This window comes from Cnephaeus nilssonii (assembly GCF_951640355.1).
Source record: "Cnephaeus nilssonii genome assembly, chromosome: 5".
In the NCBI taxonomy this organism is placed as follows: Eukaryota; Metazoa; Chordata; class Mammalia; order Chiroptera; family Vespertilionidae; genus Cnephaeus; species Cnephaeus nilssonii.
In genome coordinates this window covers 108,458,295-108,484,075 of record NC_137076.1, presented here as the reverse complement: position 1 = coordinate 108,484,075, position 25,781 = coordinate 108,458,295, and the positions used below count along the sequence as shown (strand labels likewise).

Sequence of the window (25,781 nt, the reverse complement as noted above, 5' to 3'; positions counted from 1 at the left end):
CCAGCACCAGGCAAGGAAACACTGCCCCCTGGCTGTGCCCCAGGGGAGGGCGCCTGCCGCCCTGGGCCCGCTGTGCATACTAAGAGACGCTGCTGGAGGGAGGACGCGAGGAGAATGAAGAAGCCAGTTACAGAGCGGCCTGTCCTCATGCATATTAATCAGCCGCCGGCTCAGGCCTGAACCAGCCTCTCCAACGTGAAGTGGGGGCAGGAGAGCGGGAGCTACCAGATGGGTGTGCCGCCCTCCCAGGCCCGCACACTGACCTCGTCTCGCCACCCCCGCCCTGGGAGGTGGCCAGCAGGGGTCCCAGGGCGCACTGCTGCCTGACATGGCCCCTGACTCCTCGCACACTGACCAGCCCGCTCGCCTGCGAGACGGCAGCTACGTGCGCCGCCCACGCCCCGGGGAGGCTCGGGCGGCGGGCGCTGTGTCTAGTCTGAAAGCGGAAGCCGCCGGTCAGCGTGTCGCTGCCTGTGCCGACCGTGGGGGAGCCCAGAGCCAGGCAGGACCCTTCTGTTCGCCAGGCATGCCCAGATCCCCTCGACTCCAGAGGCTTCCGGCCACCGGAACGCCACGTGCACCCAGGACCAACCTTCCCATCTTGGGAAAGCAGGGGCACCGCCTGCTCCCTGGGGCAGGAGGGGCGGGGGCAGGGCTGCAGCTGGACCCGCACAGCGGCCTGCTGCCGCCAGGGAGCGGCCCCGAGTGGGGCTGAATGGGTGGCAGCTTGGGTCAAACGCAGGTGGGGGCACGGCGGAGGTGGGTGGGCGGGGTGTGGCCACTGACAACTAAGGTGAACCCTGGCTCAGCTGCCAGTGCCCACTGGTGTCCACAGGGCAGCAGCCACACCGGGACTCGGGCCCCGTGTGCTGGAGGGGGACGGGCGTTCACCGCCTGCGTGTCCTGAGCAGGGAGGCCGCTGTCACTGTCCGTCCATCGTCCTCACCTGTCACTCCACAATGGCATGCCCCCCCGCGCTGCGGGAGGGGAGGAGCTGCTGCGATTGGCTGCCTCGCCGCCCGATCTCCCCGCAGTCGAGCCAGGTGCCAGCGCAGCCTCGCCCACTGCCTGTGCTGGCGAGCGCTGGCGGTCAGGGGGCAGAGGGGCGCCTGGCTGGCTGAGGGCAGTGAGAGGGCCGAGTGGACAGGAGAGCAGCCCCAGTGCCCGGCCGCCCTGCCCACTCACCACGGACACCTCGCGCAGGGACATCGCGCACTCACCCCACTGTGCAGCCCGCCCAGTGTCATCTCCAGAACTTTCCATCCTCCCCAATGGGCTCTGTCACTCTGCCCTCCATCTGGCCCTGCCCTCCACTTCCTGTCAGTGAACGTGGCTCCTCCAGGTCCTCCCTCGAGTGGAGTCAGTGTGTGTCCCCTGTGGCTGATCCCACTCAGCAGTGTCCTCGAGGCCCGCCCGAATCTTACGTCAGTTTCCTTCCTTGTGAAGCTGAGTCACGTCCACTGTCGGGATGGACCACGCCGCTCCTCTGTTCGCCGTGGGTGGGCGTGGGCAGCGCCGCCTGCCGGCTGCGGGTGCGGGTGTGTGGGGGTGCAAGCACCTGTTTGAGCCCTGCCTCCAGCCCCAGCAGTGGGGTGTTGGGTCGTGTGCTTCAAAGCGGCTTTCAGCCAGTCCCGCACCTGTGGTGCCATGGGGCGGGGGGGCCTCTGAGACAGCGCTCTCAGAGTTCGCGCTTTGTCCACGGAACCTCTTTCCACGGGAGAAGGTGTGGTCAGAACGCCCGGGACCTGCTGTGAGCCCCGAGCACCTCCCTCCGAGCCAGGGGAGCGGACCAGGAGCAGGTCCTGCAGGCGCTGCCTCCTCCCCCACGTCCTCCTGGTGGACATGCCATCCATATTCCAGTCCATTCCTGTCTCCCCACAGAACACAGCTCATGCAGGCTGGGCCCTGGCGCCCTCGGCCTCCACTGCACCCCTCGTTAGCGTGGTGCCGCACAGTGGAGCCTGGTCATGGGGCTGCCTCACGGAGGGGCAGGGCTGGCGGGCATAGTCCGGGCACCCGCAGGGACCGGGGGAGCTGAGCCCCAGGGTCCTTGCCTAGAAATGACCACGACACCCACTTTTCATCACGTCTAACACCTGGGCTGGGGGAGTGCCGAGTCCCTAACCGTCCACCTAATGCTTCGCGAGGACCACGTGCAGGTAAGGAGGCGCCACAGCCGCGTCTGAGGGCCGAGGCCGGTGCGGCGGGGCGGGAGGCCGTGTGGGGGCCGAGACGTGGGAAGCAGCGCCCGGGTCGGCGGTGGCACCGCTGTGCCTCGTGCTTTTTGGGTCTGAGTCCAGCCAGCAGCAGAGGGGCTGCACCGTCCCCCGAGAGTCGAGGGGAAAGACCCCAAGAGCCGCTCAGTGGCCCCTGGGGACGCCTTGCAGCCTCATCTGCAAGTGGGGGGCTGGGCCAGTGGCGGGGTCTGAAGCCACAATGAGGCCGCTGGCACTGGCGCTGGGCCCGGGAGATGAGACGGGGCTTAATATGCAGGACACGTCCCTCTCCTCATAAAAACCCCAAGAAATCAGCGCCTGTGGACCGTCTCTACACAGACGCACATCAGCGCGCTGGCGGGTTCAGTCCCGGCGTCAATAAACATGAGCCGCCTGCGCCACAGGCGGGGGTTCAGGCCTTTCCTTCATTAAGGGTCCTGTCTCACATCCCTCAGGCCGGGGAGTAGGCAGGCTGGGGAGCAAGCAGGGGAGCAGGCAGGCCGGGGAGCAAGCAGGGGAGCAGGCAGGCCAGGGGCAGGCAGGCCTGGGGGGCAGGCAGGCCGGGGAGCAGGCAGACCGGGGAGCAGGCCCTGGTGGACGCCGAGCCCCCACGGGTCCTCGGTGGCTGGGCAGCCAGGACACAGAGCCGTGCAGAGCATGCACCTCAGGGCACAAGAAGCCAGGCCTGGGCACCAGGAGGTAGGTTGCCAACCCTGCATGTGGAGCCCAGAATCAACGTGTGAATACAGGGCCATGGGACTGCAGGCGGGCACGCGTGTGACCTGTCCCAGCGGCACGCAGGGTCCCAGCACGCGGGCAGGTACAACGTGACACGGCGGGTAGGCAGAGCAAACATCCAGGGTGTCTCCTGACGCCCATTTTCACGTTTCATGAAATCGAGCAAAACTAAAAACTGAGGGGGGCTAGATATGTGGATGCTGAAGCCCATATGAAATAGCCAAGAGCTGCTGGGAAGCCCTGCAGAGTCCCGTGGGGGCGGACGAGACATATCGGACACGGAGCACTGCAGGCACCAGTCAGAACCACCCAGAACTGGGCCGCATGGAGACACGCGAATGAAGGGAAGACAGAAAACAGACCCAGAGCCACACAGGCCTGGTGAGGAGGACACAGGCTTCCCCAGAGGTTTGGGTGACGAGGAAGAGTCTTCAGAGAGCAGACTGAGGCCATTCAGACCCTAAACATCAAAGCCACAGGCAGGTTCCAAGTCAGTCAGACTGGAATGTACAAAAGGAAGAAAAAACTGCCTTGGTAAAAAAATACCTTAAGCAAAGTCAAAGGACAAATGATAAGCTGGGAAAATATACTCACAACTTAAAATAAAAGGAGCCCAACTCCTGAATATACAAAGAGCTCTAAGAAATCAACAAGAAGACCAATAGTCAGCTTGAAAAACGGAGCAAGACGACCCACACAATAAACACACTGGAAGTCCTTCCTCTCCTGTGTGATAAGGACGGAGGTTAGCACTGCGCTGAGCCTGATCACCTCCCGACCAGAAAAACCTAAAAGCCCGCGGGCGCTGTTGGCAAGGGCGGGGCACGGCGCCCTCTCAGGCTGCCGGCGCACACTGTCCTGCCGGGCGGGCGGGTCACCCGTCAGCCCGCTGCCCCTCTTCTGGGAGTGACGCTGCGCAGACTTGCACACCGGAAATGCCACATCGGGGACACTCAGCAGCCGTGTTTTCGACTGCAGAAAAGGAGGTGGCGGCTGCACCTCCACTAATGGCAGCCGGCTGACCAGGTGAGGGCACAGCCCACGGGAACCCCACGGGAACCCCACGGACTGAGGGAAAGGCTGCCCTGGTGCAGCAAGAGTCCAGGACGAGGAGCAGAACCGTTGGGAGCCAGGTTTTCCTCCGAGTTAAAGGGGGTGAGCAGTCAGGATGGGCCAGGAAAGAGAAGAACCACCGTTCCCTCCAGCGAATCCACGGGAACCGTCGGAGCCTCCGGGGACCTGAGAGGCAGCTGCGAGGGTGCTTGGGCTCAGGGGTCCTGGCAGGTGGGGCGGGAGGGGGTGTGTGGGGCGAGTGGGGGCAGGTGGGAGCAGATGGTGGCAGGTGGGGGCGGGTGGGGACAGGTGGGAACAGGTGGGGGCAGGTGGGGGCGGGTGGAAACTGGCGGGGGCAGGTGGGGGCAGGTGGGAGCAGATGGTGGCAGGTGGGGGCAGGTGGGGACAGGTGGGGGCGGGTGGGAGCAGATGGTGGCAGGTGGGGGCAGGTGGGGGCGGGTGGGGACGGGTGGGGGCAGGTGGGGGCGGGTGGGGACAGGTGGGAACAGGTGGGGGCAGGTGGAAACAGGCGGGGGCAGGTGGGGGCGGGTGGAAACAGGCGGGGGCAGGTGGGAGCAGATGGTGGCAGGTGGGGGCAGGTGGGGACAGGTGGGGACAGGTGGGGGCGGGTGGGGGCGGGTGGGAGCAGATGGTGGCAGGTGGGGGCGGGTGGGGACAGGTGGGGACAGGTGGGGACGGGTGGGGGCAGGTGGGGGCGGGTGGGAACAGGGGGGGGCAGGTGGGAGCAGATGGTGGCAGGTGGGGGCAGGTGGGGACAGGTGGGGGCGGGTGGGGGCGGGTGGGAGCAGATGGTGGCAGGTGGGGGCGGGTGGGGACAGGTGGGGACAGGTGGGGACGGGTGGGGGCAGGTGGGGGCGGGTGGGAACAGGGGGGGGCAGGTGGGAGCAGATGGTGGCAGGTGGGGACAGGTGGGGACAGGTGGGGGCGGGTGGGGGCGGGTGGGAGCAGATGGTGGCAGGTGGGGGCAGGTGGGGGCGGGTGGGGACAGGTGGGGACAGGTGGGGACGGGTGGGGGCGGGTGGGAACAGGGGTGGGGGCAGGTGGGAGCAGGTGGTGTTGGGAGACCTGGTGTTCAAAGGCTGACAAGCTTGCCCTGGGGCGGCGGCTGTGTGCCGGACCAGTGGGGGCTGGGGCCTCACAGCGTCGTCGATGGGGAGAGGGCACTGAGGGGAGAGGAGCAGTGAAGCTCCCCCACCCTCTCCCCGTATTCTTATCGGGAGGGAAGAGGCGGAGGTGGGGTCTGTGATTAGACGGCGCTTCCTGCTGGTGACGCAGGGGCAGGAGTGGGCCCGGACTGAGCTTTCTGCTCACAGGGAACCCAGCGATTTCCTACCCACTCCCTTCCCCAGAAGCTTCGTTTATGTAACATGTCGCGGGGCTGCGGTCTGGGCCCCTTCCTGAGTGCCCAGCAGGCCGGCTGGGGCGGGCAGGCCTCCACGGGACGGCGGCCACGCAGGCTCCCACGCCCACCACCCACCTCCTGCCCAGCAGCGTGGCTGGCAGCTCTGGGGCCAGGCTAGGCTCAACCCTGGGATGAATTCTGCTTAATTACACGCGTGCCGACAGGGCAGGGCACAGATGTTTGCAATTTGCTTTAAGATGCATCAAAAAAGTTAAAGAGGATGCGTGGATGGGTGGAGGGGAGAGAAGTGGATGGGGGAGAGGGGGGTGGGGGAGACGGGGATGGGGGAGACGGGGATGGGGGAGAGGTGAGGAGAGAGGGGGATGGGAGAGGGGAAGGGGGGAAAGGGGGGATAGAGGGGAATGGGGGAGATGGGGGCGGGAGAGACGGGGATGGGATGAGGGGGGAGAGAGGGGGACGGGAGAGACGGGGATGGGGGAGACGGGGATGGGGGAGAGGTGAGGAGGTGGGTGGGAGAGGGGGAGAAGGGGGAGAGAGGGGGACGGGAGAGACGGGGATGGGGGAGAGGTGAGGAGGTGGGTGGGAGAGGGGGGAGAAGGGGAAGAGAGGGGGACGGGGGAGACGGGGATGGGGGAGAGGTGAGGAGGTGGGTGGGAGAGGGGGGAGAAGGGGAAGAGAGGGGGATGGGAGAGACAGGGATGGGGGAGACGGGGATGGGGGAGAGGTGAGGAGAGAGGGGGATGGGAGAGGAGGGAGGGGGGAAAAGGGGGATAGAGGGGAATGGGGGAGAGGGGGGCAGGAGAGACGGGGATGGGATGAGGGGGGAGAGGGGGACGGGGGAGGTGAAGAAGGAGTCACAAAGCAGCCACAGGAAGGTCTGTGATGGGCCGGATGGTGGGTGAACGGGTTCATGTGAAACCTTCAACTGTGTTGGCGTGAGCGTGTTCAGGAGCCGCTGGGGAGACCCGCATGCTACACATGGGCCGGGGCCCCCGCACAGCACCGAGCGTGCAGGCTGAGCGCCCTCACCCGCGGGGGGCGCCTGCCCTCTGCACGACACCTCAGGACCTCCCGCGGCTTGTGGCCTGGACGGTCCTCGATCGTGGCCCATAAGAAGCACAAATGTGGGGAACACGTATGTCACCCTCCCGGCGGGAGGCGGCCTGGCTGGGAGCTGTCGCCTGTGCTCTGAACCCGGCCGGTCGCAGCCATTCCCTCGGTTCTGGGGAACCACGGCCGGCCACCCTCCAAGCCACGGGCCAAGACACTGGGCGAGAGGAGAGGCCCGGGAAGGCGGGGTGGCGTGCGGGTGCGGGTGGGGTGGGGTGGGCAGGGCACGCGCTCCCCACTGTTCCCTGGCGTTCACAGTCTGCTGCCCGAGCCGGTGCAGGCACAGCGGGGACCCCGCTGCCTCCGGCCCATGGCTCCTGGCACTTGCTCACGCGTCTATATTTGAGGGCATGTTCAAACCCCATTCTGCCTCTAAAAAGGGGTGCCTGAGCCCTGGCCGGTATGGCTCAGTGGGTAGAGCGTCGGCCTGCGAACTGAGGGTTCCAGGTTCGATTCCCGGTCAGGGCACAGGCCCAGGATGCGGGCTCGATCCCCAGTCGGGGGCATGCAGGAGGCAGCCAATCAGTGATTCTCTCTCATCATTGATGTCTCTCTCTCTCTCTCCCTTCCTCTCGGAAATCAATAAAAATATATTTAAATAAATAAATAAGAGGGGTGTCTGAGTTAGTCAATGGAGTGCCGGCTAACTGTGGGCCTCAGCCTCCCCACCTCTAAACGGGGTCCCCGAGTTCCCCATCTTCCTGAAGGCTGCCGGGAGGCCCGACTCCTCGAGCCACGTCAGAGGTGCACACAGGTCACCCCAGCGAGCCAGCACCTCAGGAGGCTGCACCACAGGCGCACGGAGGCCCCCAGGCTCGGCGCAGGCCCGCGTGAGCACCCCGCTCCGAGCCGTAAGGAGCGCCGCTCCCTCCCGCCCAGCTGGGAACTGATTCCCAGAAGCTCTGAGTAGCGAGCCCGCTCCAGGCACAGGCTCCCAATTACGGCAGCCGCAGCTGAGCTTAATCAATCTTCCTTGAAGCGGCCCAACCCCAAGACTCCTCCAGAGGGAGGGGGGAGGGGCTCGCACAGGACACTCGAGCAGCAGGCTGACACACGGCGGACACTCGGCGGACACACGCCAGGCGAGCTGAACGCTGGGGGCCCTCCCCGCCTCTCCATCTGGCTCCCCGGCCACGGCCACGGCCACTGCAGTTGTGCAGCCAGGGCAGAGGGGCGAGGGGCTCCCGCCTGCCGAGCTGCGGCCAGGCGCCGGGAGGGCGTCCGCGCTCTCCTGCTGCTCCCAGGCCCGGGCAGAGGAGGAGATGAGGTCTTGTCCTCTTGAAGGAAAAGGGAGGCGGCGACAGATGGACGTGAGCGTTTACCAAGCATCGACCGTGTGCCGGGCGTGGTGGGCACGTGTGGCGTCACTTCCCTGACTTTATCAAGGACACACTGGGGGCTCAGAGGGCAAAGCCCTGCAGCCTGCAGCCACCAGCCGGGGGCTGAGTCCCAGCTCACACCTGCGGCCTCAGAGGCTGGACCCGCCATGAAGGCCCTCTCCTCCCCCCGGTCCCCGTCACTCTGCACGCCCATCCCGCCACCTGGACCCGCCGCTGAGCCAGACGTGAGGTTTCCTTGTCCTCCTGCCACCACCAGAAAGACCACGTCTGCCTGAGTGCTGGCCTCTGCCTCTCTGCCCTGCGCAGCCCCTGCCGGTGGCGCCCGTGTCCGGAGCAGGAAAGAGACGACGGTAGCGGGGCTCACTGACGGCCGATGGGGGAGGCCGGAGCAGTCAGCGATCTAGGCTGCAGGATGAGAAAGCCAGAACGCGCCCCCAAGCGCCTCTGACTGCGCCGCTGCCGCCAGGCTCCACCTGCCAGCAGCCGGCTCTCCAGCGAGGCCGCGGCCCACCGGTGTCTGAGCTGACAGGCTGCGCACAGCCGGCCGCTCCCTGCGCCTGGCTCCCTCACGGCTGTCACCTCCGCGTCTCCAGGAAGTGGCCATGAACACGGGATGGGTTTGCCTCGAGTAGGTGTCACAATAAAAAGCGAGGGCCTGCCCAGACCTGGGTGGCGGTGACCTGCAGGTCTCCTGCCACAGGACAATGCACACAGGGGACAGAGACTAAAGCAGCGAAGCTGCACGGTGTGAACAGCAGGCCAACCTCCCCACTGCCGGGGGCGGGGCTCGGCCAGCCACACCACGACCCGCCCCTGGCGGCGCAGACACACGGACCCGCTGCGGCCTGGCCCGTCAGCCCCGTGGGCAGGTGTCCTCTCGGGGCCTGGGACACACGCTCCCGGTGAGCAGGCGGTGCGTGCGCAGAGGAGGGGGTGTGGGCGCAGGGACACGGGAGGGCCTGGCTCCCGGACGGGCTCACCTGCAGGGTGAGGTGCTCCAGCTGCGCCTCCAGCCTCCGCTTGTCCTCCTCCAGGCGGCTGCGCTCCCCTTCCAGCTCCTCCACCTTCGCCCTGCGGGGAGAGCGGTCATGAGAGAGACCCCAAGTTCTGTCCCCAAATACACACACGTGAGACTACGACGTCCACGGAGGACGTTAAAACGCCGTAAGAGGGCCCAGGCAGAGGCTGGCACTGCCACCACGGCCTCTGCTCCGATGGAGAAGCCCTGACGGGAGGGCGTCCCGGGGACCACACTGGGCGGAGGCGGGACAGGTGGAGCCCAGGTGAGAGGGCTGCGGAGGACACTGTCCCAGAAACGACGAGGAGACACGAGAGCACCATGTGGGACGAGTAGCAGAGACAGGCTCTGGGGACGGTGGGGATGGTGGGGACGGTGGGGACAGTGGGGAGGGCCTGGAGGCCGGCAGAGGCGCCCCCGTGCGGGGTGGGGTCACCTCCAGGAGGCCCCCTCCCTCGGGCACGCTGTGCCTCTGAGGCCCTTTTGAAAACGGGATTTGGATTCTGAAGGCTCGTGAGTGCGTGTCCTCGAGGGCTGGATTCAAACCAGTGTCTGTCAGCTGCAGGCGGGTAGTGAAGCGGCACAGTCGGCCCTGCTGTGCAGCAGCCCTGGCGAACCACCCCGTCCACGCGTCTCACACGGGCCGTCCTGCCTGTCCTCCTATCCAGGCACCTGGCACCTGGTCGAAGCAGAGGGGAGAGCAAGAGAACGACTAAATGAGAGAGCGCGTGCATGTGTGTACACATGTTTGCATGTGAGTGTGTATCTCATGTGTGCCCAAACACATGTACGAATGTGCATGTGCACACATAATTACACAAGCATGTTGTATGTGCATTACACGTGTGTGTACATGCGCATGTGAGTGTGCTATGAGAGGTTGCGTGCACTTGCATGTGTGCGCACATGGGAGTGTGTAGAAATCCGCTGGGAGAGGTGGTTGCTCTCTTGCCTGGAGCACCTGTAAGGAACATGCCCCCACCGGGACCCTGAGAGAAGAGTGACTGGGAACAGGTGCCGTGGGAGCTGCCTGGGGCTGGAGGGGAGGGCGGGGCGGGAGCGGAGGCAGTGCAGGCCCATCTCCCAAGGGTCCTGGGCCCCCCACCCCCGCGCCTGCTGGCTGCCCGCACTCAGAGCTCGGCCGTGCCACGCTGTCACCGCTGGTGCCTCTGTCCTCTCGGTCGCCAGCCACTCTGCGTGTCCAGCGCCGAGCATGGCAGGCTCACTGCAGACATCAGTGGCCATGGCCTTAAACGACCACCCAAATCCTCGGCAGGGACTGGGTGTGGGGGTGACCCAGGCTCGGGCACTCACAGGAGGGTCCTGCGTGGACCGAATGCCTGCCCCTCGCCCTGTGTCGAAGCCCTAACCCAGGGTGTGGTTTGGAGCGGCGTTTGGAAGGTAACCGTTTGGCGAGGTCCTGAGGGTGGGCCCGGGCGAGCTGGAACAGGAGGTAAGAGAGCTGGGAGGCGGGCTCAGAGGGAAGAGCGTGTTTCTGGAAACGAGAGGAGGGTGGCTGGACCGCATGGTGGCGGACCTGGCTGTCTGTGCTCTTGGGCGCCGGCAGACGCCTATGTGCCGAGGAGGCTGAGCACCGTGCTGAAGAGCGCTGGCCCCGCTGCTGACAGTAAAATGTGAGCCTTAGGAGATGAACTGAGGAGGGAGCTGCGGGTCTGGTGTGACAAGAAGGCACTCACACGGGGTGGCCTCTGCCCCCCAGAACCTCAGTGTCGCAGGAGACAGCAGGCCGGCAGATGGGCCAGCGCTACGGTGTCAGGGAGACAGAGACTGAGGGGCACAGGGCACCGGACGCAGAGACGAGGCACAGGGACCCCTGGTGCCCTGGGCCGGCCGTGCTGGGCGAACAAGCGAGCCTGCCGGTGACTCAGAGACACCCAATGCCAGGGGTGCCCGTCACGTGAGGTGTGAACCCGAGAAGGAAGACGGCATGCAGGGCTCCGTGCTCTGCTGCACCTGTGTGAAGTCCACGCCATTCTGCTGTGAGCAGGGGCTGCGTCAGGACCAGACACAGGCGGCTGCAGGGCCGGTCAGACCTGCCACGGGGGGAGGGGGGAGGGGGGTGTGTGTGACCCACGTGCAGGGTCAGCGCTCAGACCACAGCCCCATTGCATCTGCTCCTCAAAGCCGAGCTCTCCAGGACACGGGAGGGAGAGGGCCGCTCCGAGTCCCTAGGAGGCCGCACTACGCGGACACGAACCAGACAAGGACAGCGCGATCAAGGAGAACCGCGGACCGACATCCCTCACGAACACGGGCGCAGTCAACAACAAGACATCGCCAGGCTGAGTCCCTGATACACACAAAGAACAACACATCACAACCCGGAGGGTTTATCTCGGGGTGTCGACTATTCAGCTCTGACAAGTACACCAACGTCGCTGACCGTACGGCAAGTCTAAAGGGCAAACACAGGACCTACCACTCAAGTCTAGGAAAAGCAGGACCTGAGGAAATTCAACGTGCGCTCATGATCAAGGAGAGGAGACGGGAACCTGTACATCGCGACCCAGCCGCCCAGCACACCTCCCGCAAACATCACACTCTGGGGGAGCCCGCGTGGCCCCCACCAGGCGCCTGGCCGAGCCTGCTCTCCCCTGCACCCTGTGCCTGAGGTCATCGCCGGCGCAGGGCGCCCGCTCAGAGAACAAAACATACGTAGTCAGATGGTGACCACAAAGCCTTGAGTGCCAGGTCCCACTTGAGGCTTGTATTAGTAAGCCTGACCAAGTTTATAGACAACAGAGTATCTACTTGGAAAACTGCAAGGAATCAACCAAAAATAAAGACTAAAAACCCTCAGAAAACTGGATACAGGTGAACAACTAAAAAAACAAATTCCTGCCCAGCTGGCATGGCTCAGTAGTTGAGCATCGACCTATGAACCAGGAGGTCACAGTTCAATTCCCAGTCAGTGCACATGCCCCGGTTGCGGGCTTGATCCCCAGTGTAGGGCGTGCAGGAGGCAGCCGGTCCATGATTCTATCTTGTCATTGATGTTTCTCTCTTAACCCTCACACCATCACAAGATGGCTGCGCCCACAGTGGAGGCGGGGATCCCGTAACAAGCGATCAGCAGTGACCTGAGGCTGCGTGACACCGGGGCGGGGGACCTGAGGCTTCGCCCCCCAGCCCAGCAGGGCTTGATGGGGTATCTCAGGCCACATCCCCCGCCCCAGTGCTGGGCCTGGGGACCTGAGGCTGCGCCCCCCCCACCCAGTGCCGGGCCGGGGGACCTGAGGCTGCGCCCCCACCCAGTGCCGGGCCGGGGGACCTGAGGCTGCGCCTCCTGCCCAGCAGGGCTTGACGGGGGTAGGGCCAGCCAGGTCTGGGTCTCCTGCGACTTCAAGGCGCACGTGGGTGGGCGGGGACTTGACTCTGGGTCCCGCAGCGTGCTCCAGACTCTGACAGGAGGAAGATTTTCATATACATTTTACTAATTTTCTTTCATTTCTGACACTTCTATTATAAAGGGCAAATAGCAATATTAAAATATTTCTTCTAATTCCCTTTCAATGTGCATGAATTTCGTGCACCAGGCCACTAGTCCCTTCTATATAACGATAAGGTGCAATAGTGAACCACAATGAAGCAGCCTTACAGTGGGTACAAGACACCCTGAGGGATGAATCTGCCAGGTGACAGGGCCCGCACTTGGGCTGCTCCCAGATCTTCGTGATTGTAAATTGTGCTGCTGTGAACACAGGGGTGCATACATCCTTTCTGATTGGTGTTTCGGGTTTCTTTGGAGGATATAATCCTAGAAGTGGGATCACTGGGTCAGATGGCAGTTCCGTATTTAATTTTCTGAGGAAATTCCATACTGTTTCCCATAATGGTTGCACCAGCCTGCATTCCTACCAGCAGTGCACTAGGGTTCCCTTTTCTCCGCATCCTCACCAGCCCTTGTCATTGGTTGATTTGTGGATGATAGCCATTCTGACAGGTGTGAGATGGTAACTTATTGTCGTTTTGATTTTCATCTCTCAGATGATCAGTGTATTTAAGCATGTTTTCATATGTCACTTGGCTTTCTGTATATCCTCTTTGGAAAAGTGTCTATTTAGGTCCTTTGCCCATTTTGAATTAAATTGTCTGTCTCCCTTTTGTTAAGTTGTATGAGTTCCTTATATATTTTGGATATTAACCTTTATCAGATGTATCATTGCCAACTATGTTTTCCCATGCAGTGGGCTCCCTTTTCATTTTGTTGATGGTTTCTTTTGCTGGGTTGAAGCTTTTTATTTTGATGTCGTCACATTTGTTTATTTTCTCCTTAGTTCCCTTTGCCTTAGGACCGTGGTCGGCAAACTGCGGCTCGCGAGCCACATGCAACTCTTTAGCCCATTGAGTGTGGCTCTTCCACAAAATACCACGGCCTGGGCAAGTCTATGTTGAAGAAGTGGCGTTAGAAGAAATTTAAGTTTAAAAAATTTGGCTCTCAAAAGAAATTTCAATCGTTGTCCTGTTGATATTTGGCTCTGTTGACTAATGAGTTTGCCGACCACTGCCCTAGGAAATGTATCTGTAAACATATTGCTATGAGAGATGTCTGAGATTTTGCTGCCTATGGTTTCTTCTAGGATTTTTATGGTTTCATGACTTACATTTAAGTCTTTATGCATTTTGAGTTTATTTTTGTGTATGGTGCAATCTGGTGGTCTAGCGTCATTCTTTTGCATGTGTCTGTCCAATTTTCCCAACACCACTTATTGAAGAGACTGTCTTTTCTCCATTGAATGCTCTTGCCTCCTTTGTCAAATATTAATTGAGCGTAATGGCTTGGGTCGATTTCTGGGATCCCTGTTCTGTTCCGTTGATCTATATGCCTGTTCTTGTGCCAGTACCAGGATGTTCTGAGTGCGGTGGCTTTGTAGTCTAACTCGATATCTGGTACTGTGATTCCGCCAATCCCTTCTATACAATGACTAGTGACCTGGTGCATGAAATTCGTGCACATTAAAAAGGAATTAATTAGAGGAAATATTTTAATATTGCTATTTGCCCTTTCTCTGTAATAGAAGTGTCAGAGATGGGAGAAAATTAGTAAAATGTATATGAAAATCTTCCTCCTGTCAGAGCCTGGGGTGCGCCACGGGACTCAGAGTCAAGTCCCCGCCCACCCACGTGTGCCTCAAAATCGCGCGAGACCCAGACCCGGCCGGCCCTACCCCCCATTGGGCTAGATCCATACCCGGTTGGCCCCACTCCTGTCAAGCCCTGCCGGTTGGGGGGCACAGCCTCAGGTCCCCCGGCCCAGTGCCAGGGTGGGGTGTGTGGCCTGAGGTCCCCTGGCCTGGGCCAGGGCAGGGGGCATGCCTTGAGGCCTCCTGTCAAGCCCCACCAGGCGGGGGGCGCAGCCTCAGGACCCTGCCCCGGCCCAGTGCCAAGCAGCCTCAGGTCCCTGCTAATTGCTTGCTAAGGCTCATTACGGAAACTTGGCCTCCGCTGTGGGCACAGCCATCTTGTGTTACAGGATCCCCACCTCTGCTGTGGGAGCAGCCATCTAGTGTTACGGAATCCCTGCCTCTGCTGTGGGCGCAGACAGCTTGTTATGGCGTGACGGTCAATTTACATATTCCCTCTTTACTAGATAGGATAAGGTGCAGTAGTAAACCACAATGAAGCAGCCTTACAGTGGATACAAGACGACACACTGAGGGACGAATCTGCCCAAACAACAGGGTCTGTGCCTGAGTAAAACGCCGAGGAGAAATCAGGCCTGAGCAAGCGAGGGCCGCGTGTGTGGAGTGGGACCCCGGGGATGCAGCTCCTCCTGACTACGGCCAGGTCACCATAGCCGGCACCCGGTGCCGAGTCAGCATTCACAGGGGAAGCCAGGAGGATGAGCTTGGCCAAGCAGCCCTGAGCAGCAGGAATGGACCTGAAGGAATCACACTGACGGGTCCTGGAAGTGATCACAGGCTGCAGAGATGGAGACAGTGGTGAGGGGATGAGCCCGGGTTAAGACAGCCAATCAGAGCCCGGAACAGGAACATGCCGACTCACTGTGACAAAGGCACGGGGTCAGGGAGGACACAGCCTTTACCCACCCAGTGCTGAGCCATCTAACATCTTCAGGCAAAAAATAAGACAAAATAAACCTTGACCTAAACCTCACATCTCACACAAAACTTACCTGACGTGGAGCTGAGATTTATTTATGTTTTTAGTAATTCTTTATTGTTGAAAAGATTACATATGTCCCCCTCTTTCCCCTATGGACCCCCTCCAAACCACCCCCACCGCCCCCTCTCCCCCAGGCCTTCACCACCCTGTTGTCTGTGTCCATGGGTTATGCAGACACACATACAAGTCCTTTGGTTGATTACTTCCCATCCCAACCGCACCCCGCCCTCCCTCCGAGATTCCGCACTCTGTTCCCTGCTTCCATGTCTCCGGGTCCACTCCGTTCATCAGTTTATTTTGTTAATTGGATTCCACATCTGAGATCATGTGATGCTTGTCTTTCTCTGACGGACTTACTTCACTTAGCATGATACTCTCCAGCCCCTCCCTGACGCTTAAGAGGGCAAGAGATCCTTCTTTCTCAGGATGGCTGCAGCTATTCGGGATCTTGTTTTATTCCGTATGAGTTTTTGGGGGTTCGTTCTAGGTCTGTGAAATATGCCGTCAGTGTTTTAATGGGGAGTGCATTGAATCTGTAGATTGCCTTGGGTAGTAGGGACATTTTAATGATGCTGATTCTACCAATCCATGAACACGGTATGTTCTTCCACTTGTGTAGATCTTCTTCTATCTCTTTTTTCAACATCCTGTAGTTTTCCAAGTACAGGTCTTTGGCTCCTTGGTTAAGTTTATTTCTAAGTATCTTATATTTTTTGTTGCAATGGTAAATGGGATTGTTTGTTTAGTTTCTCTTTCTGACAATTCATTATTGGTGTATAAAAAGCCATTGATTTTTGGGTGTTGATTTTGTATCCTGCCACACTGCCAAATTCATTTATTCAATCTAGTAGGTTTTTGGTGGAGTTTTTAGGGTTTTCTATGTACAATATCATGTCATCTGTGAATAATGAGAGTTTTACTTCCTCCTTTCCAATTTGGATGCCTTTTATTTCTTATTCTTGTTGGATTAGAGACTTAAATGTAAAATGTGAAACTATAAAACTTTCAGAAAAAACACAGGTGAAAAATCTTTGATACTTAGGGTCAGGCAAGGAGTTTTCAGACTCGGCATCCAAAAAAAGGTGTTCCATTGAAATGATTAATTGGACTTGACCAAAACTAGGAACTTCTGCTGCATTAAAGACACTGATAAGAGGAAAAGACAAGCTAGGGACTGAGGGCCAATAAGTGCTGACCAGACTGGCAATGGAAATGCCAAGAGCATAAAGAACTCGCCGAAGTCAAAAGGAAGAAGGAGCTGGTGACAGATCTGAAGGGCCGCATGAGGAGGATGCGCAGAGGACCGAGCCGCCAGCAGAGTCCAGCGTTGGCTGCCGTAGGAAATAGGCGACGCCAAGACGAGGCCCGGCACCCCCAGGGCCGAAACGGAGGACACAGAGGAACCGAAACCTCTCGTTCTGACCCCACCCACCTCCCTAAGCTCCACACAGGCTTATGCGCGGCCTCGGAGTGGCGCCCGGCCCGCCCCGAGCGTGGGCGCTGAAGCCACGCAGCCGGCTCCGCGTCACAGCCGCTGCAGGCACAGCGGCCACAGCAAGCAGAGCCCTCGGCAGGCGGGTGGTCCCCGCAGGCCCCGCGCTTCCTCTGCGCACTGAGCACGGTCCGCGACCTCACAGGTGCTAAGCCCGCGTGTGAGACACAGGTGAGGAGCAGTCGCCCACTGTCCCGTTGGCCCCACGTCGCTCTCCACGGGAAACGCCGACCCTCCCCTGGGCCAGCTCCTCAGCCCTGCGCTCGGCTCTGCGGGTGACAAACGGTCGTGGTTTCCTTGATCTGACAACACCGACTTCCCTCCACCCCCGAAGGACACTTCCTCGCCCGCCGCTGACAGCTCTCCCCTCGGAACCTGGTACGTGTGCGCACTGCATTCCGGCCTCGTGGCTTGGATGAGACGCGTTGCTGTCACTCGGTGCCGCTCCCTCGCTCCTGTCAGGGTGTTCCCCGCGTCTCCGACTCAGAGGACTAACTGGCAGGTGCCACGTGTGGACTTGCGTGGTTTTCTAGTGGGGGCTCACCCAGCTTCTCGGCTCCTGGGGTGTGCCCGCCGCCCATCGGGTGTTGTGCCCGCCACCTCCGCTCCCCCACCAGGACCCCACCTGGAAGGCCGCCTGGCTCTGTCCCCAGGACTTGCGGCGCTTTCCTCGCTGCTCTTTCCCGGTCGGCCTCCCGCTGACAGGGACTGCTCCCGACCAGCCGGAGTCACGCCTCTGCCTGGGACCTGCTGCTGCGCCAGCCAGCGAGCTCCTACCCTGGTTTCTGTCCCGTCCAGGCCTGCACTTTCTGTTTGATCCTTGAAAAACACTTTTTCCTTTCTTCTGTTGAGGTTACACTTCTTCATTTGTTGACAAGGATGCATACTTTACTGAAGCCATTTTACAACATCGCTCGAACGTCCTTGTCGGGTGACTGCCAGTGACGGCTGTCCTGGCTCTCGGCCGTGACTCCTGGCGCTGGGCCTGAGGAGAGGCTGTGTGTCCCGGTCACTCTGGGCCCCACACTGTGAGGTCTGCGTCCCCGTGCCTCCCGGCCGGCGGCCCCTCTCAGGCGGGGGCTGTACCTGGGCCTGCTGACGGATGCTGCCCTGTGGCTCCTGGCAGAGGGACCTGGGTCAGCAGGGCCCCGCTCGGGTTGTCAGCGCATCGACCCGTTTGCTAAAGCACAGCCACCGCTCGGGACTGGGAGGGCGGCTCCCGGCAGCAGGAGCGGCAGAGCCAGCCTGCTCCAGCTGAGGCCTCGGTGCTGCCATTGTCTTCGGTCCCCGCTTGTCCTGAAAGGAGTAGCTTCGTCCGTACATGTGCCTCAAACAGACCCGTGCACTGAGTTATACAGCCAACGCGACTTCTACACAGATCCATGTGCATGTGTGTGCTCGTGTGTGCACGTGCATGTGTGTGCAGGCGTGTGTGTGCACGTGGGTGTGCACGGCAATGGCACCACCTGTGTGTCCTTCCAGAACCTCTCCCCACACGAGGCAGCAGCAGCAGGGGGAGGGGTGGCAGGAAGGCCTGAGGCCCCACACAGCATAGAGGGGGGATGGAGCAGGAAGGCTGGGCTGTGGGGGCACTCTCCTCAGGGTGTCAGCCCACTCCCCAAAACCAGAAAGGCGGCCTCTCATGCCCCATGTGGCTTCACAGGAAAGACACAGCACACAGCCTGGACTGGCCCGAGGGCGCTGGGTCCACAGCAGTCGTCACCTGGTGACGGGACACAGAGGCATTTTCTGATGGGCGGGGCCTTCAACATGCAAAGGAGGGCGGGGCAGCCGCCTGAGAGGCGGGCCCAGAGCGGGACTGTGAAGAGGGTGCTGGAAGCCGGGCACCTGGTGGTTTTGGACGAGACTGGACGTGGAGACATGAACGGGGCGCAGGGGTGAACCTGGCCTGGAAGGAGGGGCCACCGCACGCGCTGCCGGGCCGGGGCCCTATCCCTGTGCTGGGGCCCACCCAGGGCTCAGGGAACCCCAAATGGGACGGCGGGCATGCAGTCACACCCACTCCAGCCCCCAAGGGCGGCTCCTCCTGGCGGAGCGTGTCCACAGACGCGACCTGATTTCTGTTAAGGAGCCAGTCGCTTCCCACAGCTGATTCTCCACCCAGCGCGTCAAGATGTTGATGATAACGCCTTTATCTTAGATTTTACAAAATAAGCAAAAATGACTAAGTCCAAAGCGTGCCAGCCCACACACACTGGACGCACGCCTGGCTGCGCTCAGGTCCACGCAGACGCGACTGTCTGAGTGGGCAGCGGTGGCGGCACGGGCCAGGCTCCCAGGCGGCTCCCGGGAGGAGGCACCACCCCTGCCGACTGGGGCCGGGGGTTGAACCTGAAGCTCAGGCACGTGCCCGTGACCGGTAATCGGACCTATGACCCTTCGGGTCGAGGGCTGGCGCTCTAACCACTGAGCACTGGCCAGGGTTGTGCTTACTCTGCACCCGGAGTCTGGGGGACAGTGTCAACGTGCCCATCGGCCACTGGGGACCCAAGGGGCCGGGAGCAGGCGGTCAGCACGGCCTCCGGAAAGCCTTCCGAAGGACGAGCTGCGGGTCCAGGCGGGGGAGGGGCCGGGAAGGACTGCAGCGCCTCCTCCTGACACGCGGGTGCGGAGGGGCCGGGAGAACCGGGCAGCGTCCGTGGCCACGCACAGGGGAGCCGCCTCGCAGGAGGAGCACGTCTGGGTGGGCTTTCCTTGGAGCCGGGAGCGCAGACCCGCCGCCCCGGAGGCCGCACGAGGCAGAGGGTTCTGCTGGCCACAGACAGGCACCGAGGGCCGTGCAGCAGGAGCCCAGCTCTCTGAGCCGGGAAACCGAGACGCCGGGCCAGCGCCAGCCTGAGGAAGGCGGGAAAGGCCCACCGTGGGCGCGTCTGTGCAGAGGAGCTGAGGGCAGGGCAGGGGCTGGAGAAGACAGTGTCCCCGGGCGGCAGGACGGGGAGCGGGTGGGCGGGACGTACCTGAGCTCGCTCGCCTCCTCCCGGGACAGCAGGACGCTCTGCTCGGCGGGGCCCGCCTGGGTCTGCAGCACCTTCAGCTCCATCTCCAGCTGCGGGAAACAGCACAGGGTCAGTCAGGACCGCGCGGGCGTCCCTCCAGACAGAGAGGCTCTGGAAGCGTCCACCTTCTAGTCACCGATTTAAAACACTCCTTAAAGACGTCCATATGTAAAAGGAGGAAACCCTGCCCTAACTGGTGTGGCTCAGTGGATAGAGCGTCGGCCTGCGGACTGAAGGGTCCCAGGTTCGATTCCGGTCAAGGGCATGTACCTTGGTTGCGGGCACATCCCTAGTGGGGAGTGTGCAGGAGGCAGCTGATAGGTGTTTCTAACTCTCTATCCCTCTCCCTTCCTCTCTGTAAAAACATCAATAAAACGTATTAAAAAAAAAAAAAAAAAGGAGGAAACCAGTAGGGTTTGCAGAGGCTGCTGGGAGCTGAGCATGAGGACGGTTCGGTGGGCGACTGGGTGAGCAGCTGGATTGTGGGAATGGGGCAGGGGGTGCCCTCAGCCAGGCCCGTTGGAGCGGAGCCCCCGGCCATGTGCGCTGGCTCACGTGCTGTCAGCCAGCGCAGGGCGACAGGAAGACAAATGCATTAACCCTGCAGCCTGCCACCACCGTTCACACTTCACCGAGGAAAACCCTCATGGAGCTGCTTTGAAAACACACACAGGACTAACTGACTGCATCTTCCGGGAGACCCCGCTAAACGACAGAGGCCGGAGCCCTGTCCTAGGACCATCCACGCCCAGTGGGAGGACGGCGCCTGCCAGGCACAGGCGGCGGGACGGGAGCGGGAGGGCCCTGGGCCTGCTGCCGGGCAGAGCCCTCTCCCAGCGGTGCCCTGACCGGCGGCTTCCTTCCAACCACATCTCCAGGAGGGAGGGCCGGCCCGGCCCCTTCCCAGCTCCAAAGCTAATGCACAGATTGACATTCCTCTCTCGGCTCCTCTCCTAAGCGAAGAGGCGTAATTACCCGCAGTGCCTGCTCCAAACGAATCGAGTGCCAGGGGAGCGGCTGCTGCTTAGACCGCTGCCGGGAGCTGCCGGCAGCTGCATGACACGGGAAGGAGGGCCTCCCGGGGCCCCAGGAGCGCCAGACAAGTGAGCCCTCAGCAGCTGAAGGCCCTGGGCCAGCCGGGCTCATCCTCACGGCCCCTCTGAGGCCCTGCTCCCCCACTGGTCACAGGCGCTGGGGCACAGCTCCCATCACACCCCAGCCCCTCAGCAGCTGGGAGCGTCCTCCTGCCTGTGAAGGAGGCGCCCACCTGCTCCCCACAGACCAGAGGGCTAACCCAGTCCTCTGGGCGCCTCCAAGAGCACCTGGCAGGCTGGAGTGCCTGCCGGGGGGGGGGGGGGGGGGGGCGGGGAGCGGGCACAGCTCTGTGGAGCCATGAGCGGGGAAGGCCCCGAGAGCTGAGCACTAACAGGAGTCTCCCCAGCACAGGGCTTGCCCGGGTCTCGGGGTGAGGTGAGGCCGGTGGGGCCTGTGCTGAGGAGGCTGTGGCGGATCTGAAAGTTCCTGCCGCAGAAATGGCCTCCCCCAGGTCCCTTGGCCGAGGGGCCTCCGCGGGGTCTCAGGGAAACAGCCCCGTGTGCCTGGCACAGCGGGCACAGGGGCACAGGGAAGCCCAGCCACAGATGGGCAGGAGACGGGTGCCGCAGCGGCCTGTCCCCTCGCAGGGAGCGAGCACAGGGCAGACCCGGGCCTCCGAGTACCAAGGGGGCTCCATGCCCCGCAGCAGCCGTGAGGCAGAGGCCTGGACAGGACGGCCGCGTGGTGAGGACTCGGACCTGATCATGAAGTGGAGCGTGGCTCCCGGCACGGGGAGCCTGGGAGCTGAGCGCCGAGGCCGGGAGTGTGAACGGGAGAACCGCCAGGCCTGAGAACTGGCCAAGGACCAGGGACGCCTCCCATAAACGTGGAGGCTGAGCCCGCGCACCTGCCCGCGGCGCTGTCCCAGACGCTACATTTGGGACGGGGGTGAGGAGTCTGAAGTGCCGCCACCTTCCTGCGCCGGCGGGCCCAGGGCGGGTGTGGCGCTGCAGCCGGGGGAGGCGAGGGCAGCGCAGGCACCAGCACAGCGAAGCACCAGGCCTGGCCTGACAAGGAGCGTGTGAGGGACGTGACGGAGGCCAGGGAGGCACACGCAGCCCGGGTCACGGAGGGAGGGACTCACCTGCCGCCTGGTCCGGCCCCGCCCCACCCCCGTCCCCGGGCTGACCCCGCAGGGCTCCCCTGGCGGCCAGGAGTCCTGGGGCTTTCCCCGGGGACAGACATGTGGTCCGAGTGAGGCCCACACAGGCGGAGGCGGCTGTCCTGCAGCCCTCGTCTGGGGCCTATGGCGGGCCCCTCAGCCCGGCCAGAGCACTGCTTTCCGGGCCCCCGACTCCGCCCCCCCAGGCCCATGGCGGTGCGGGAGCTGCCTGACGGGGCTCAGCCTCAGGATCCGAGGACACAAGGACACGGAGGCTTCGCTGCCTTGACTCGCTGCAGGCATGGCGCCATGTCCACGGCATCTCAGGTCCAATGCTCCCTCCAAACATGCCCTCCCCAAGTTACCCTGACCCCGACCCTGCTGTCACCCCTGACCCCGGGCCCTCTCCTTCAGTGTGACCACTCCCCAGTACCGCCTGGCCACCCCTCATCTTCCCCCGCCAGGCCCTGCGCACAGCCACCCGTGGGCTCCAGGGCTGTGCCGGCCCCGCGCTGCCCCGCCCCGCCCCGCTCCACCCCCTTCTCCAGTGCCCCTCACGGGGGCCGATCCAGGCCCTCCCAGCCCTACCCTGCAGTGGGGGCGACAGCTGTGGTGACAGCAAGGACATGACGGATATGCAAATTCAAGGACATGTCACTTCAACAGAGGGCGGCCTGCTCAAGGTCGGGAGCTGACGTGAAGGAGGCGAAGATGCAGGAACAGAGCTCTGGCCCGTGACACGGTCCCCGGCCGCCCAGTGCCCGCGGCAGCCTCGCCCTGCACCCAGCCAGCTGGCCTGGGCAGAGCAGCCAGCACACGCAGACACCATGGCCTCCCTGTCCCGAGAGCAGGCCGAGGGCCGGGCAGCAGGAAGGGGCTCGCAGCCCGCACAGGACAGACGCGCTCCCACGCAAAGCCCCCACTCCCCCCGCCCCCGCCCCGTGGTGGGGAGACACCCGCCTGCCTGCACCCCTGCGCCCCCACTGGGCTCTCGCTTCTCTAGCGCCCGGGGAGGCGGGGCCAATGTGCTCTGGGCAGAGACCCGCCAACAGAAGCAGCCTGTCCCGCAGCGAAGCCGCAGGCTGCAGGGAGGTCCTGGCTCAGCCTGGACACGCATGGGCAGGCGCCCGGGGCTGAAGGCACAGGCCCCGGGGCATGGCATGACTGGGCAGGACGCAGTCCCTGCCCCCACTGTCCTCACATTGAGGCAGCTAGTCTGTCTCTGGGAGCCAGGACTCGGCTTCTAAACCTCGTGCCAGCTCTGCTCCCGCCGCGTTTCTGATGAGAAGGGACGTGGCTGCCGGGGCCCACACAGGCCTGCAGGACACGTCATGAGGGACAGGAACTCCCTGGGCCAGGCCAAGGCACCCCGCCCTGCCTCCCTCTGCACTCAGAGACCCCAGGGCGTGGCCCGGACTCACCATGTCCGCTCTCTGCTTCTGGCTGCCCAGCTCCTCTAGCGCCTGTGACAGCTGAGCCTTCAAGAAAAGACAGAAAGTGGGGTTAGTGGGCCCCCCCATCTCTGCCACCCCACGCAGACGAGCCTGGGAAGAGCTGGCACCTGGGGTGGGAGGGGAACCGAGGGCAGTTGGGAGCCTGTGCTGGAGCGGCTGCGAGGCATCGTGGGGAGACGAGGTGGGTCATGTCCTGGGGGCAGGAGAGCAGTTGCCTCCTTGGTTCCGGAGGAGGAGGGGCCAACGTCCAGGAGACCCCTGACGCCCCGCCCACTGCCACCAGCAGGACTTGGGGACCAGGCGAAGGACCCCCCAACCCGGTGCACAGACACGGAAGGTTCCCTCCCTCGGCCCCAGATGCTCAGAGGCCATGCTGGGCACTCAGGGGCTGACTGGTCTGGGCTCAGTGCGCCCTCAGCAGCAGGGGTTACACTGGGACCACAGCTGCAGCAGCAGCTGGGACTGGGGAGGACCCACAGGTGTGCGTGCATGAGCCTGAGGGCCGTGCGGTGTGCACTGACGTCTGAGAGCCTTACTGGACACCCGAGACCGAGGCCGAGTCTGCATCCCCACATGTGACCTCAAAGGAACGGACTGGGCTCGGCAGGGGGTGGGGGTGGGTAGGAGTTGTAGCTGTCACCGCCCCCCCAGCATCGATTCAGACGGCCACCCACGGACAAGAATAGAAAAGATCAATGAACGAAGCTGGTTTTCAAAAAGATAAACAAAACTGACCAGCCGTGATCTAGATGAGCTGAGGGAAAGGAGGAACTCAGATAAATAAAATCAGAAATGAAAGAGGAGACTACACTGGACGCCACAGACACACAGACTCTGAACAGCTACACCAACGGCTGGAGACCCCGGAGGAACCGGGTAAACTCCCTCCCAGAAACACGCCGCCTACCGGGCTGAGCCACGGCGAGACGGGAATCTGAACAGACTGACCTCTCGCAAGGAGGCTGGTCAGAAGCCAGGCCCAGGTGGCTTCCCGGTGAGTTCTACCAAACACTCACAGAAAGCTAACACCAGTCCTTCACCTCGTCCAGAACCAAACGGAGGGAGCACGTCCCAGTTCCCGGTGCGAGGGAGCACTGCACACACATCCAAGGCCCACAAGGACGCCACGAGGAGGAAGCCACAGGCCCAGATCCCTGCTAAACGTGGGTGCAAAATTCTCAACACAACATTAGCAGACGGAACCAGCGATAAAGGGTCACAGACCATAACCGAGTGGCTATTCCAGGGATGTTCAGCACCCACCAACCAACCATGTGACTGACCACATGCACACACATGGATGACCATGATGTGAGCATGTCGATAGATGCAGAAAGCAGTTGACAAAATTCAACCTTCTTTCATGATAAAAGTTAATGAGGTGCCGAAGGGATAGACTTCAACATAACGCAGACCAGACATGACAAGCCCGCTGCTAACAGCACACTCCGTGTGGAAGCTGCAGGCTGCCCCTACGGTCAAGAACAAGACAAGGAGGGCACCCTCAGCACTGCTGTCCAACACGGTGTGGGCGTCACAGCCAGTCCTCAGGCCAGAGAAGGAAAGAAAAGGCATCCAAACAGGAAGGGAAAAAGGAAATTACCTGCTTCACAGAAAACAAGACTTCCCCAGAAAACTATACTAGGAAATGAATTCAGTGAAGTTGCAGCATCCTATATAATAAAGAGGTAATATGCAAATTGACCCTCACGCCCTCACAAGATGGCTTCCTATGACCAGGCCGGCAGGGGGGTTAGTGAGGGACGACCAAACGACTGAACAGCAGGCTGCGTGGGGTGACCAGGCCGGCAAGGGGGGGGGGCTGTTGGGGGCGACCAGGCCAGCATGGGGGGGCAGTTGGGGGCAACCAAGCTGGCAGGGGGGGCAGTTAGGGACGACCAGGCTGACGGGTGGGGTGCAGTTGGGGGCGATTAGGCTGGCAGGGGGGGGCAGTTAGGGATGACCAGGCTGACAGGTGGGGTGCAGTTGGGGGCGATTAGGCTGGCAGGGGGGGCAGTTAGGGATGACCAGGCTGACGGGTGGGGTGCAGTTGGGGGCAATTAGGCTGGCAGGGGGGGCAGTTAGGGACGACCAGGCTGACGGGTGGGGTGCAGTTGGGGGCGATTAGGCTGGCAGGGGGGGCAGTTAGGGACGACCAGGCTGACGGGTGGGGTGCAGTTGGGGGCGATTAGGCTGGCAGGGGGGGCAGTGAGGGGCAACCAGGCCGGCAGGTGGAGCAGTTGGGGGCGATCAGGCTGGCGGCGGGGGTGGGAGGGGGGTAGTGAGGGGCGACCAGGCAGGCAGGCGAGCGATTAGGAGCCAGTGGTCCAGGATTGTGAAAGGGATGTCTGACTGCCAGTTTAGGCCTGATCCCAAAGGGCGTTGGACATCCCCCAAGGGGTCCTGGATTGGAGAGGGTACAGGCTGGGCTGAGGAGACCCCCCCAGCCCTGTGCATGAATTCCGTGCACCGGGCCTCTAGTATTAAAATAATATACAAAATAAGTTGCATTTCTATACATTAACAACACATTATCTAAAAATAAATAAGCCAATCCCGTTTAAATAGCATCAAAAACAATAAAAACTCAGAAATACATTTAACCAAGGAGGTAA

The 25,781-nt window shown here is 62.0% G+C and overlaps 1 protein-coding gene across 3 annotated transcripts in view; it reads right to left on the bottom strand.

The window, feature by feature from the left end:
- Positions 1–25,781, bottom strand: part of MAD1L1 (mitotic arrest deficient 1 like 1) — a 160,217-nt gene that overhangs the window by 30,149 nt on the left and 104,287 nt on the right. For all 3 annotated transcript variants that reach the window (XR_013813608.1, XM_079772904.1, XM_079772905.1), the window contains 3 exons: positions 23,134–23,190; positions 19,477–19,565; positions 8,822–8,912 (listed from right to left, as the gene is read on the bottom strand). Coding sequence is in view for 2 of the 3 variants with exons in the window: in XM_079772904.1 (XP_079629030.1) it covers positions 8,822–8,912; positions 19,477–19,565; positions 23,134–23,190 (237 nt within the window). In the remaining variant the exon portion in view is untranslated. The remainder of the gene's footprint in view (positions 1–8,821; positions 8,913–19,476; positions 19,566–23,133; positions 23,191–25,781) is intronic.